This window comes from Triticum dicoccoides, chromosome 6A (assembly GCF_002162155.2).
Source record: "Triticum dicoccoides isolate Atlit2015 ecotype Zavitan chromosome 6A, WEW_v2.0, whole genome shotgun sequence".
NCBI classification, from domain to species: Eukaryota; Viridiplantae; Streptophyta; class Magnoliopsida; order Poales; family Poaceae; genus Triticum; species Triticum dicoccoides.
Window position 1 is genome coordinate 25420064 of NC_041390.1, and position 14263 is coordinate 25434326.

General features: G+C 47.4%; 1 protein-coding gene across 1 annotated transcript; it reads left to right on the top strand.

The window, feature by feature from the left end:
• The first annotated feature begins 4645 nt into the window (after positions 1-4645).
• Positions 4646-5506, top strand: LOC119315537 (putative E3 ubiquitin-protein ligase SINA-like 6). The gene is made up of 2 exons (XM_037590121.1): positions 4646-4660; positions 4817-5506. The coding sequence occupies exons 1-2, from the start codon at positions 4646-4648 to the stop codon at positions 5504-5506; spliced, it is 705 nt and encodes a 234-aa protein (XP_037446018.1).
• The last annotated feature ends 8757 nt before the right edge of the window (positions 5507-14263 follow it).

Here is a 14263-nt window from a genome sequence, read left to right on the forward strand (position 1 = left end):
ACTAGTGGTACTAGACATACGACTAATTTTTCCCTCAAAAAAAAAGAGACACGAGTGCTCAGTGCTCCTATTCTATAAACACGAGTCCCATCTGACAACAACGTCCGTGCTACAGCTAGCTCTCCTCCCTCGTTTCTCTCTTCTAATTCTAAACTCGGCCAACGCCCGGTGGGCGGGGTGGGTTTGCTCAACTGCGGCCCCACCTCACAGTGAAAACGTTATGACTGGAATAAAAATGCCATATACTCCCTCCGTTCATAAATATAAGCCTTTTTAGATACTATTTCAAATGGAATACAACATACAGATGTATGTAGACATAGTTTAGAGTGTAGATTCACTCATTTTGCTCCGTATGTAGTAGTCACTTGCTGGAATCTTTAGAAAACATATATTTGGGAACAGAGGGAGTACTATACTAATAAAACATTAAGGCCACGAGGCGATGCAGTGCTGGTTACAAGAGGCAAGAAGAAGAGATGCATCCATCGACGACGTCCACCTCCTCGACTCAGGGCGCCGGCCCACCGAACGGCGCCAAGTAGCAGCGGCTTTCGTGGCCAGGTCGACGTGCTTTTGAACAATGGCGTCCAAAGATTCCAACCGCTGGAAGAAGGCCAACGTCTTTCTGTCCTCGCTTGCCTTGTAGTGGCCTATGTAGACGATTTCTGAAGGAAATATGCCCTAGAGGCAATAATAAAGTTATTATTTATTTCCTTATATCATGATAAATGTTTATTATTCATGCTAGAATTGTATTAACCGGAAACATAATACATGTGTGAATACATAGACCAACAGAGTGTCACTAGTATGCCTCTACTTGACTAGCTCGTTAATCAAAGATGGTTATGTTTCCTAACCATGAACAAAGAGTTGTTATTTGATTAACGAGGTCACATCATTAGTTGAATGATCTGATTGACATGACCCATTCCATTAGCTTAGCACCCGATCGTTTAGTATGTTGCTATTGCTTTCTTCATGACTTATACATGTTCCTATAACTATGAGATTATGCAACTCCCGTTTACCGGAGGAACACTTTGGGTACTACCAAACGTCACAACGTAACTGGGTGATTATAAAGGAGTACTACAGGTGTCTCCAATGGTAGATGTTGGGTTGGCGTATTTCGAGATTAGGGTTTGTCACTCCGATTGTCGGAGAGGTATCTCTGGGCCCTCTCGGTAATGCACATCACATAAGCCTTGCAAGCACTGCAACTAATATGTTAGTTGTGAGATGATGTATTACGGAACGAGTAAAGAGACCTGCCGGTAACGAGATTGAACTAGGTATTGGATACCGACGATCGAATCTCGGGCAAGTAACATACTGATGACAAAGGGAACAACGTATGTTGTTATGCGGTCTGACCGATAAAGATCTTCGTAGAATATGTAGGAGCCAATATGGGCATCCAGGTCCCGCTATTGGTTATTGACCGGAGACGTGTCTCGGTCATGTCTACATTGTTCTCGAACCGTAGGGTCCGCACGCTTAACGTTACGATGACAGTTATTATGAGTTTATGCATTTTGATGTACCGAAGGTTGTTCGGAGTCCCGGATGAGATCACGGACATGACGAGGAGTCTCGAAATGGTCGAGACGTAAAGATTGATATATTGGAAGCCTATGTTTGGACATAGTAAGTGTTCCGGGTGAAATCGGGATTTTACCGGAATACCGGGAGGGTTACCGGAACCCCCCGGGAGACTAATGGGCCTATTGGGCCTTAGTGGAAAAGAGAAAAGGGGCAGCCCATAGCTGGCCGGCGCCCCCCCCCTTCCCCAAGTCCTAGTAGGACTAGGAGAAGGGGCCGGCCCCCCTCTCTCTCCTTTCCCCCTTGAGAGTCCTAGTTGGAATAGGATTGGAGGGGGGAGTCCTACTCCCGGTGGGAGTAGGACTCCCCCTGCGCCTCCCTCTCTCTGGCCGGCCGGCCCCCCTCCTCCAACCTTTATATACGGGGGCAGGGGACACCCCAAGACACACAAGTTGATCCTTGAGATCGTTCCTTAGCCGTGTGCGGTGCCCCCTGCCACCATATTCCACCTCGATCATACCGTTGTAGTGCTTAGGCGAAGCCCTGCGTCGGTAGTACATCAAGATCGTCATCACGCCGTCGTGCTGACGGAACTCTTCCTCGACGCTTTGCTGGATCGGAGCCCGAGGATCGTCATCGAGCTGAACGTGTGCTAAGAACTCGGAGGTGCCGGAGTAACGGTGCTTGGATCGGTCGGATCGGGAAGAAGACGTACGACTACTTCCTCTACGTTGTGTGATCGCTTCCGCAGTCGGTCTGCGTTGGTACGTAGACAACACTCTCCCCTCTCGTTGCTGTGCATCACCATGATCTTGCGTGTGCGTAGGAAAATTTTCGAAATTACTACGTTCCCCAACAATTTCCTCATAGACGTGGATGTGCAGGTTGACGGTTTCTTGCATGGCGAGGCGCTGCACGGCGAGCGCGGCCTCGAGGTGCACATTCTTCGTCGCGACCTTCGACACCTGTAGGGCCACCAGGGCTTGAAAGAGTTCGTCACCATGGAGGCCGATGAGGGTGGCAGGCAATGAGGAGCCTGGGCCGCGGGCTGGAGCTGTACGGCAAGGTCGTCTGTGCGCTTCTTGACGGCGGTGAACTTGCGGATGGAGTTGACCATCATGTCGTCCATGCGAGAGGCGAAGCCGGCGTCGGTGAGGGCTATGATGCCTGCGGTCGCCAGCACTGTCTGGAAACGCTGCGCGGTGCGGGGCCGCAGGCCGGCGCCTTGGATGATTTGGCACAGCCGACTGCCGCTCGCGTCCACCTCCATAGGTGCTTGTGGCTTCTGGTCACTTAGTCTTGGATTGGAGTGAGCGGTGTTGCGCAGAGACTTGGGAGTAGATGGATTGGAGTGGTGGGGCGCCTTTATTATATGAGAGTCCAAACTCTGTTGCATTCACATCGTGCTAGCTCTATTCTGCTTCTCCAATTAATTCCCTCTTCATGTAATTGAGGATGCATCATTGACCGTTCAACGTCTCAGGGACCGCTACCCTCTCCCTCCCTGGCATTCAAGCACCTATGGACCCGTCGACGACGAGGTGCCTATGGTGACTTCGTAAATTTCAAGATGATAGTGCCGTGCATGTGTGCGTTCATAGGGGTGAGTGTATGCGCGTGTATATGAGCGCTTGCGTCTGTACCGTGTAAAAAAATGTAAATGCGTGTCAAAAAGAGACTAGTCAGTATACTCAATATTGTGCACCTCGGAGAGGAAAATGATAGAACTAGTACGTATTTATTTACGGTGCAGATTCACTCATTTTGCTCCATATGTACCCCGTCTCGGTGTAGTCTAGTCACTTGTTTAAATCTCTAGAAGGGCAAATACTCCTTTCTGGTTTACAGGGCTATACTAGCAAGTAGATGTACGTACTAGTACAATAGTGGGCTCACATAGCAATTTTGTCTCATGCAAGAGCCTGGCTATATGCATGCTCCAATGTTCGCAACTGCAACATTCGGTTTGCGCTTGGCTCTTCGCCTCTTCGAGAAGACGAACAATGATGTTACTACTACTGCTTCTACAATGTCGAATCCACTGCTGCATGTCCATCCACCACGAGCGGGACGGATAGCTTGTTGTAGAAGTACTACTAAGCAAAAGCCTGTCCTCGTTTACGAGCAACCGCGCGCATGGGTGAGGGAGAAGGCGTGTAGTAAAATCAAGCTTCTCCTCGTTGTACGAGTTGACGCGACACATCATAGCACTGGCCCCACATGCTTGCCTCTAAACTTGGCTGAAAGACCCGCAGTGTACAATATATTTGCTGCAACCTCTAACATTTACCCACCACAAATTAAAATATATGTGGCCGTATGCATCGTTCTGATGCAGAGGCCGGGGAGTCCCCCCTTTTAAAAAAAACAAATTAAAATATATATTCCTGTCTTGATCAGATGAGCGTGCAAACTACAATCACCAGGGTGTCAGGTAGGGCCAGAAGACTATTTTAATTTTTTTTAAAAACTTCGAGACGGCCACATAGCATGGAGCCGACCCCAACTATTTTAAGCTTAAAGGCACGGTACACGCTATCCTAGACTACTCTACACATGAAACTGCCACGCGAGCGTCCGGGCTGTGCTTGGCTCTTCGCCTCTTTGGGAAGTCGAACAATGATGGAGTACTAGTACTGCACTGGAGGAGTACTACAGTACGCTTCTGGCCATCTGACACCGATTGAACTGCTGCATGTCCACCGCCTGCGGGAGGGAGAGCGTGTAGCGAAAGCTTCTCCTAGTCTTGCCAGCCACCACGCTCATGGGCGAGGGAGGGACGCTCCTGCCTTTGCGTGTATGACAGGTGGGCCCGACAGGTGTGTGGCCAACCTGTCATACAGCCAAAGGCAGGTGTAGTTAAGTCCGCGAGGGAGAGGATAATCAAACTTCTCATTGATGTACGAGTTGACGTGACACATCAAAGCACTGCACTCGATATATTTCAATAATTTGCGTTTACTGATGCATTAATTACAATGCATGCATGCATGCCGTGACTCTCCTTTTGATACTTGCTTTGTAATACCCCGGCCCAAGTCAAGAGATGGTTGTGCACGAGGAGGGCGAGATCATGCAGACCGAACATGACCCGACAATGGAGCTCTCTAAGGTCTCGATGGACCTCACCGTGCTCCACTTCCCCTTGTGCCTCCGCCCTTCATGCCTCCAGTGTATGAGGTTCAAATACACCTCGTCTGTTCGGCTGATTGAGCAAGGTGCATGTTTCTTGATTGATGTGCTATTCGAATAATTTCTGCAATGGAAGGGAGGGCACCTGGCCTGCGCGGACTACCGCGTCGAGCACCCCGGGAACCAGCGGCAGTGCCAGAAGTGCGAGCGCGGCGGTGGCTTCGACGTGCGGAACATGGCGGTGGACTCCGTCCTTTCGTCGGTGAGAGTGGAGTGCCCGCACGAAGGCTGTGGGCTCTACGTCACTTACCACAAGCTCGCCGATCACCAGAGCGTGTGTCCGCTCGCGCCTTGCAAATGCCGCGTGCCCGTCTGTGGCTACGAAGGCCCGCTGCCAGTGCTCTACCACCACATCAGCACCGCGCATCGCATGCCCGTGCACAGGATCCAGTACGGCAAGGTGCTCCAGCTGCAAGTGCCATTGTCGGAGCCACGACTCTTGCTGTTCGAGGAGGAGGACCGCCGCGCGTTTTTCTTGGTCGGCGGCATGCTTGACATCGGCGCGCCTATCGCCGTGTCGGTCGTCTGCATCAGAGCGGGGGCGTCCCCACTGCCGCACTACGTGGCCAAGCTGTGGGCGAACGGCCCGCCGGGGGAGCCTGAAGGCACGACCGACGCCGTCGAGGTGGAAATGGAGGTGACAAGCAGCAAGGATCCCGGCGACGTGGACGTACAGGAGCTGACCTTCTTGACAGTTCCGCCCAAGCTGCTGGCCGGGGCTAAGCTTGTGTCCCTCCACATTCAGATTGACAAGCTCACGTCCTAAATGTTTCTACAGTGCCTTCTATTTATCTTAGTAATATGCTAATATAGGGATTACCTTGCTCTACTTTAGCTTAAGAAATGGTGGGTTTTGGTGGCGATGCAGCAATTACTTCGACATCAGATCAGTAATTTCCAACAGTCGAACGGATATTTTGTGTCTGTTGGATATAAAGTTCCTTTGGGTAAGAAGTACTACTTGTCATCAAAATGGATAAAAGGAGATGTATGTAGATGTATTTTAGTTCTAGATACGTCCCTTTTTATCCATTTTGATGACAAGCACTCCCTCCGTTCCACAATACATGCCTTCCATTTGTCAAAATATAGATGTATCTAGACATGTTTTAGTATATAGGTACATCCATGATAGAGCCAATCGGATGGTTGAGAACACTACAATTCGTAGCTGCAGATGCGTGTGTGACTCCCAGATGCAGAGGCCGGGGGTCATCATCCTCCTTTTCAAGAAAAAATAGATGCGTGTGTGAGAGGACGAGTGCGTGCGTGCACCTCTTCTCTTCCTGTATAACGTACTACTAAATTCAGAGTACAAGTTTTTGTGGGTGGCACGATGGTGCGTGCGAGAAGTCCCGAGAGATAGGTTTAATGCGTCTAAAAAAAGACTAGCCTAGAGCTCGCCACGTGGCTATTCCTGTCGAACGCCCCATTAACCGTAAGATATGTATACGATGGTGCCAGTTATTGCACGTACACAGTAGTACTCCCTCCTTTCCGGTTTATAGGGCTTAATTGAAAAATCTCACCAACAAAGATGGTGAGTGGTGGAATATTTTTTGTAGTTTGCAAAAGCACCTAATTAATGCTCTTGTTTTTCTCAAAAAATTATGTTTATCAATGCATTAATTGCAATGCATGCATGCATAAAGTACATGCATTGGTCAATTTTCTCTTAATACTTGCATGCAATGATTTAATGCACCTTGTAATCTGAACATGTGTTGGGGAACAACCAAATTGAGCCTTATAAAATGGAAAAACTAAAATTTTGAGATAAGCCCTATAAAACCGGAAAGGAGGGAGTAGAAAAAGAAGTACTCCATCCGGGAATAGTGCCGCACTTCGAAACTAGAACCGTCAATAAATTTTGAGCTTGCGTCTCGTCACATTCCAAATTACTCCACGCTATATTGAATTGCAAACCTGTTCACACCGATCACAACCTAAACGGTTTCCCACTTAGGAGCGTATTAGTACCACGCTATATTGAATTGCAAACCTGTTCACACCGATCACAACCTAAACGGTTTCCCACTTAGAAGTGTATTAGTACTCGGTTATAATACTACTAGTATGCCAAGATGACTGCACATTCCTCCTCAACTCCTCATCCACAAAAACAAACAAGTCATTCAGCATCCTTCCCTTGCGTCTGCCATGGCCAGCCTGAGTTCTGGGTCGAGAGATTGCCACCAGGGAGAGGCGAGCATGGAAGCGGAAGCACGAGAGATGTCCTGCCTCACTGCGAGAGCAGCCGACATGTCCCGCCGCGCGGAAGTAGTAGCACAGAGGTCCCGCCGCGCCGCTGAAGCAGCACAGAGGTCCCGCCGCACCGTCGATGCAGCAGACTGGTCCAGCCACGCCGCGGAGGCAGCAGAGATGTCCCGCCGCACCACGAATGCAGCAGAGATGTACCGCCTCACCGCGGCGGCCTGGGAAAATTTCTCGCGGGCAGGCGACGACTGTTACAGGAGCATGCATGCGATCGTCCATAGCCAGATGGATCAGATCTCCGGCTGTGCGAGGTTGCAGGACGACATGAAAGCCTCGTTTGAACAGGCTATCGGCGTACTAAGGGAGGGCAATGAGAGGCTCCGGGCCGAGCACGACCTGCTGAGGGGGAAGATCGTCCGAAGTGCACACCAGCAGGAGGAGACCAGTGCCTTGTTGAAGAGGATCGACGTCATCGTCAAGAAACTTATGGACGAGAATGACATGCTCCACAACGAGCGCCAAAGGCTGGTGGAGGAATCCGTGGATGTTCTCAAGCAGCGTCTTGAGGGCACGAAAGAGCTCATCGCCACTCGCTGCGGAGACTAGTTCCCACGGCCTGCAGCAACGCATCAAGAAAGTAGAGATCAGCGAGCCAGATCCTTGTCTTCTTTCTTCTTTTGGCCTTGTGTATTTTGGGCGTAGCTGCATGTGGCTTTTTTAATTATATTTCTAATTATGTAAGATAATTAATCGTCCTTATCTTTCTGTGGAAGATCAATGTTGCGAGGCTAGAATGAAGAAAACTCTTGTTGTGGCGACCCTGGCGTTGCTGTTCTTCTAGTTGCTGCTGGGCTTCCTTCAGTTTCCTGGTTCTTTTGATGTAATAATCGGTTTAGGATGTGGATTGTGTCATCGGTTGTGAAATGTTGGGTTCTAGCGCGGATGTTTGGCCTTTGTTGGCCTCTTGGGATGTTGCGATTTCAATCTTTTAGCCTTTAGTCCTTCGTGTTAGGCTGGAGTTGTGCTGAACTTCTTGTGAATTGTGGTGGTTTTCAGTAATGAGAATCGGAAGGGGCAAGCCCTTCTTTGATAAAAAAATTAATCATCCTTATATATTCATCAGTCTTGCTATAAGTCGCAGTAGATGCTATATAGGTCCGTCAGATCTTACATCAAGATCCGTGCTTTCAGATTTTCTTTTTTCTCTCTTAAATCTCAGTCGAGTGAGACATAGCCACACCGTTAAACAGAGGCTCGGGTGCCATTAATGGAGACCTTGGGAGAGAGGTGGACGGCAGATGGAGGTCAAAGGGCTCTCCTCCCGATGAGCACGCGTAGGGGTCTGATCGCACGCCTCTCGTACTCAAATAGCTACCCTGCACGACACCTCCTAGCTAATAAAAAATGGGGACGCGTGGCGGCACGTAAATGGTACTAGTAAGTAGAATGCCCACGGTTTCAATAATACTTGTGTTTCCAATTGTAACGTGACAACACTTGTTCCAAAATGACTTTGTTGATTATTAATGTGTGCGCCTTCGCAAATCGGACTGCAAATTTACCACAACATGTTGGTGCCATGTCATGGCACCAAGCCAAGTTTCATTATTTTCATGCGTGTTTTGGATTTATAGGAATTAAAAAACTAAGTTTCTCAATGTTTCCAACCCAGCCACGACGCCCAGAATTTTGAATTTCATTCCCATTTCTTGCATGGAACCTATAAATTTACCCGAGGACACACATGTGATTTTTCAACCAACTTTGGTGCACTGGAACCTATGCTTGTATTTCAAATTTGAATTATGCACACAAAGGTGACACGTTCTCTCCTAGAACCACGAGCCTTCTTGATAGAAGCTCCGATTTGCAAGAAGCTTATACCGAAATTTGTTCCTATCCAGCCAATTTTTTTACCATGGCATGGTACCACCATGACATGACACCATGCCAACTTTCATGATTTTAAAACCAGGTTTGTCAATGTTCTCGACCGAGCCACGATGCCCAGATGTTTGGATTTTATTCTCATTTTTTGCATGTGACCTACTCCCTCCTTCCATCTATATAGGGCCTAATGTGTTTTTCAAGACAGCCTTTGACTATTGGCAAGATTAATAGCACATGAGATGTATACTATGAAAATTATATTATTGGAAGCTCCTTTGACATACAAATTTGAAGGTATGCTTTGTGTAAGTTGCATGTCATATATTATTGCTCTAACGTTTGGTCAAAGTTAGCCTCGAAAAACGCATTAGGACCTATATAGATGGAAGGAGGGAGTATAAATTCACCCGAGGACACAAATGTGATTTTTCAACCAACTTTGGTGCATGGAAGCATGTGCTTGTAGTTCAAATTTGAATTATGCACATTAAATGACCAAAAAATCAATTAATGTGTAAATAAGGCCAAACAAAGCCGGAATAATTCCAAAATTTAACAGGGCACTCATGTAGTTATATGTTGCCTTTGTAAATAAACTCAAGGGGGACAACGTATATCGTTTCGCACTAAAAGGTGGCACGTTCCCTCTCAGAACCACGAGCCTTCTTGAGAGAAGCTTCGGTTTGCAAGAAGCTTATACCAAAATCTGTTCCTATTCGACCATTTTTACCACAACATGGCAGTACCATGACATGTCATCCATGCCAAGTTTCATGATTTTCAGACGTGTTTTGGATTTACAAGAATTTTAAAACCAAGTTTCTAAATGTTCTCGGCCGAGCCACGATGCCCAGATGTTTTAATTTTATTCTCATTTCTTGCATGGGACCTAGAAATTCACCCGAGGACACAAATGTGATTTTTCAACCAACTTTGGTCACGAGGGCATGTGCTTGTAGTTCAAATCTGACTTATGCACATTTTTAAATGACCAGAAACTCAATTAATGTATAAAAAACGACAAACGAACCCGGAATAATTCCAAAATTTAATAGGGCACTAATGTAGTTCTATGTTTCCTTTGTTAAGAAACTCAAGGGGCACGTTCCCTCTTAGAACCACGAGCTTCCAAATCGGCCCAATTTTTTACCACAACATGTTAGTGCCATGACATGACACCATGCCAAGTTTCATGATTTCCAAACGAGTTTTGGATTTACATGAATTTAAAATCAAAGTTTTTCGATGTTCTCGGCCGAGTCATGACGCCCAGATGTTTGAATTTCATTCTCATTTCTTCCATGGGACCTAGAAATTCAACCAAGGACACACATGTGATTTTTCAACCCACTTTGGTGCACCGGAGCATGTGCATGCAATTCATATTTAGATTATGCACATTAAAAGTCCAGAAACTCAATTAATGTATAAAAAGGCCAAATGAACCTGAAATAATTCCAAAATTTAACAGGGCACTCATATAGTTCAGTGTTGCCTCTGTAAATAAAATCAGGGGGGACGCAGCGTATATCGTTTCACACACAAAGGTGACACGTTCCCTCTCGGAACCACGAGGCTTGTTGAGACAATCTCCGGTTTTGCAAGAGGCTTATACCAAAACTTGTCCCAATTCAGCCAAAAATTATACATATGAAAACAGGGTTTAGATTATCCCAAACATCTCGCTACCTAGACCAATAATGTACTATGATTTGAATTCAACATAAAATTGATACAAATATTTGAATTGGAGAGCGTATGGTACATGTAGTTCATAGTGAAATATGATTACTGCTATATGTATGTTTTTTGATATCAAGATAATATTTAAATTATTGTATAACTTGACAACAATTGTATTCAAATAAGGAAAATTGATTCAAATTTAGTCCATATGGTAGACGACAATATATATGTTCACATGGTGGAGTAAAATGTTCATATATGATGGAAGATCAAAATGTATGACTACATCAATTATAAACCGCAAGGTCACCTAATGATATATTCAAATTCAACATAACGTGGATTCAAAATTTGAAATTCGAGATCATGGCATCTGTAATCATATAAAAAGGGACATTACTCTTTCTTTGGTGGGAATTGATTTGTTTTTTGTTGTTGTTGAGGGAAGTGCGAATCGATTTGGTATTGTGCAGGGTAATCTTGTTCTCCCGATTTTTTTACATTTTTCTTGTAGTTTTTTCAATGGCATCTATAGCAATATAGTAAAAGGGGACATGACTCTCTTGTGTCTTGTATGAATTGTTTTTTTACACGTTAAGTTTGTTCTGCCGAACAAGGAATCTGCACCTTGTTATCCCGAATTTTTCAAGCTCGAGTATCTTTTGTCTCACATGCTTTGAAACTCCCGCTTCTTCAACCCGCGTCGCGCCTTGTTATCCCGAAATTTTCAAGCTTGAGTATCTTTTGTCTCACCTGCTTTGAAACTCCCGCTTCTTCAACCCGCGCCACGCCTTGTTATCCCAAAATTTGGACGCGCGCGAGAACTCCCTCCTCATACGAAATCGCTCCCGCAGCCCAAACACGCGAAATCCCCCTTCTACCCCTCAGCCGAAAATGAAGCTCCATGTCGCGGTGTCAAAACCGGTGGGGGTACGCTGGTAACTTACCCTACATTTTGGACAAGCGCGTACCTAAGCTTGGCTCCCCCTCCCCCTTCGCCCCCCATTCGTACACCGAGGACGCCAAAACCCGTGAAACCCCACGCTCCTCCGTCGGCCTCCCGACCGCCGCCCAGCCGGAGACTCTTCCCCGACTACTCGTCCACTGCAACAGCTCACCGTCCCTCATCCACCGCACCGGATGAGGATCCGTTGTCGATCTCGTCGTCCTGCCGGATCAGCCGCCCCGTCCTCCACCTCCAAGGAGCTGCCCCGACGTTCGCCTCGTCTATTGCGCCACCTCAATCCCCACAGCGCCGTCTTGACCTGCCCCACTGGAACCGCAGCACCCTCACCAATTCCTCTGATGAAGCCGAGGCCAACTCGGCCCCACCAAGGAGGTTCTGCACTCACCGCTGCGTTTTATCTTTTATTCGATCTCACGGGGCTGCCGGTGCTCGATACCGAGTAGACATGGCGTGTCTCCATCGACGGCGCCGTCACCGGCCACATCATCCACGGCGTCTCTCCCCCATGTCGTCGCTTCCTTGGCGGCGACTTCCACAACGGCACTAGCTGCAGCTGCTCCAGCTCTCGCTCGCGCTGCGGCTCTGTTCTTGCTGTCGGTCGCGATGCTGCATTGCTCCTGCTTTCGTTCGTGCTGCTGCTCTACTCTTGCTCTCGCTTGCGCTGCTACTGCTGCACGACATCCGGCAGCTATAGGAGTTGCTGCTTTAGCACTCGCTCGCGGTGCTACTGCACGGCTTGCTCTCTACTAGTGCGTTCCCTGCTCGAGCGTCTGCTGATTTAGATCACTGCTTCTCTGCTACTAGTGCTCGAACGCCCTAAACATCTATTGCAATGCTCTGTTACTAGTTCAATCAGTTTCGACAGTAAAATTCAGTTTCGACTGTGAAGTTCATTTTCTTCAGTTAAGTTTAGAGTGCACAATACTTACAGCATCTGTCGGAGCGGCCATGGCGCGGCTGATGCGTTTTACATCTAGCACTTTTTGGTGATGTATTTTACATCATCTATTGCAGATGATGTTAGGGTCCCCCTTCAGATTAACGTTGTCCGTCTTGGCATGCTTCAGCCTCGTCGCCGTACACCTTAGCGGAGCTGCTCCAACGACGGAACCGTCCATCACAACGGAGCAGTACCCTCGGCGCCGTTTCCAGGGGCCTCGGATCTTCTTCCCCGCCTCCGGGAGTCACACCAGCATCATCACCATCCTCCACGTCCATTCCAGTGATGCTGAAGTCCACAAGGCTATGCCAAAGAGGTTGTACACTCGTCGCATCACTTTGTTTCTCCATTCCTCTGTTCATCCAATTCATGTGAGCCAAACACCCAGGTTGACTGAAATCCTATGTTTCCAAATGCTCTGTTTTGCACGTGCATTCCTATCCATTCCTGTGTTTTTCCTATCCCTGCGTTTATAGAATCCTCCAATTCTAAGGAGCCCTTACAGATTTACTTCATTTTCATGTAGGCGTCAAAGAAAACTCTTTGTGTTATGTCCTGCTCCTGCCGTGCCATCATCCACCCCACCTGAGGTGCACCATCGACAGAAGCGTTCACTGCAGCAGAGATCCCCACTGCAGACTTCCTTTTGCCGCCTCAGATCATCTTCCCCATTGCCGGCAGCCACGCCAACTGCATTACCATCATCGACTGAGCAGATGAACCTGAGGACTACACAGTTCCGGAAGAGAGGTCGCAGTCTTTCGTGTTTGCTTACATTATACATCGGTTATTATTACCTGCTACTTTATCGTTCAATCTTGAGTTTTGAATTGCCCATGGCTCTCATATCGAGCCAGCAATGAATAGTATCTGTCTACTATCTGGTTCATCTGGGGTCTTCTATGTGGTTCATGTTGGGTGGTGAGAGGATCGAGAAGAGGTGTCTAGAGGGGGGTGATTAGACACTAAGTGCCAAAAGTTGCAGTTTTTAATATTCTTAAGTTTAAGTGAAGTTTAGGCACAAGTTTAACAAACACAATACATATCAAGCAAGCATGCAATGAGTATATGAGTAGCGGAAAGTAAAGCATGCAACTTGCAAGAATGTAAATGGAAGGGTTTGGAGTATTCAAACGCAATTGGAGACACGGATGTTTTTGGCGTGGTTCCGATAGGTGGTGCTCTTGTACATCCACGTTGATGGAGACTTCAACCCATGGAGGGTAACAGTTGCGCGAGTCCACGGAGGGCTCCACCCATGAAGGGTCCACGAAGAAGCAACCTTGTCTATTCCATCACGGCCGTCGCCCACGAAGGACTTGCCTCACTAGCGGTAGATCTTCACGAAGTAGGCGATCTCCTTGGTTCAACTCCACAATCTTGTCGGAGGCTCCCAAGTGACACCTAGCCAATCTAGGAGACACCACTCTCCAAGAAGTAACAAATGGTGTGTTGATGATGAACTCCTTGCTCTTGTGCTTCAAATGATAGTCTCCCCAACACTCAACTCTCTCTCATAGGATTTGGATTTGGTGGAAATAAGATTTGAGTGGAAAGCAACTTGGGGAAGGCTAGAGATCAAGATTCATATGGTAGGAATGGAATATCTTGAGCTCAACACAAGTGTAGGTGGTTCTCTCTTAGAAAATGTGTATTGGAAGTGAAGATCTGTTCTGATGGCTCTCTCCACGAATGAAGAGTGGGTGGAGGGGTATATATAGCCTCCACACAAAATCTAACCGTTACACACAATCTGCCAAACTCGGTGGGACCGAATTGTTAAACTCGGTCGGATCGATTTAGCAAACCTAGTGACCGTTAGG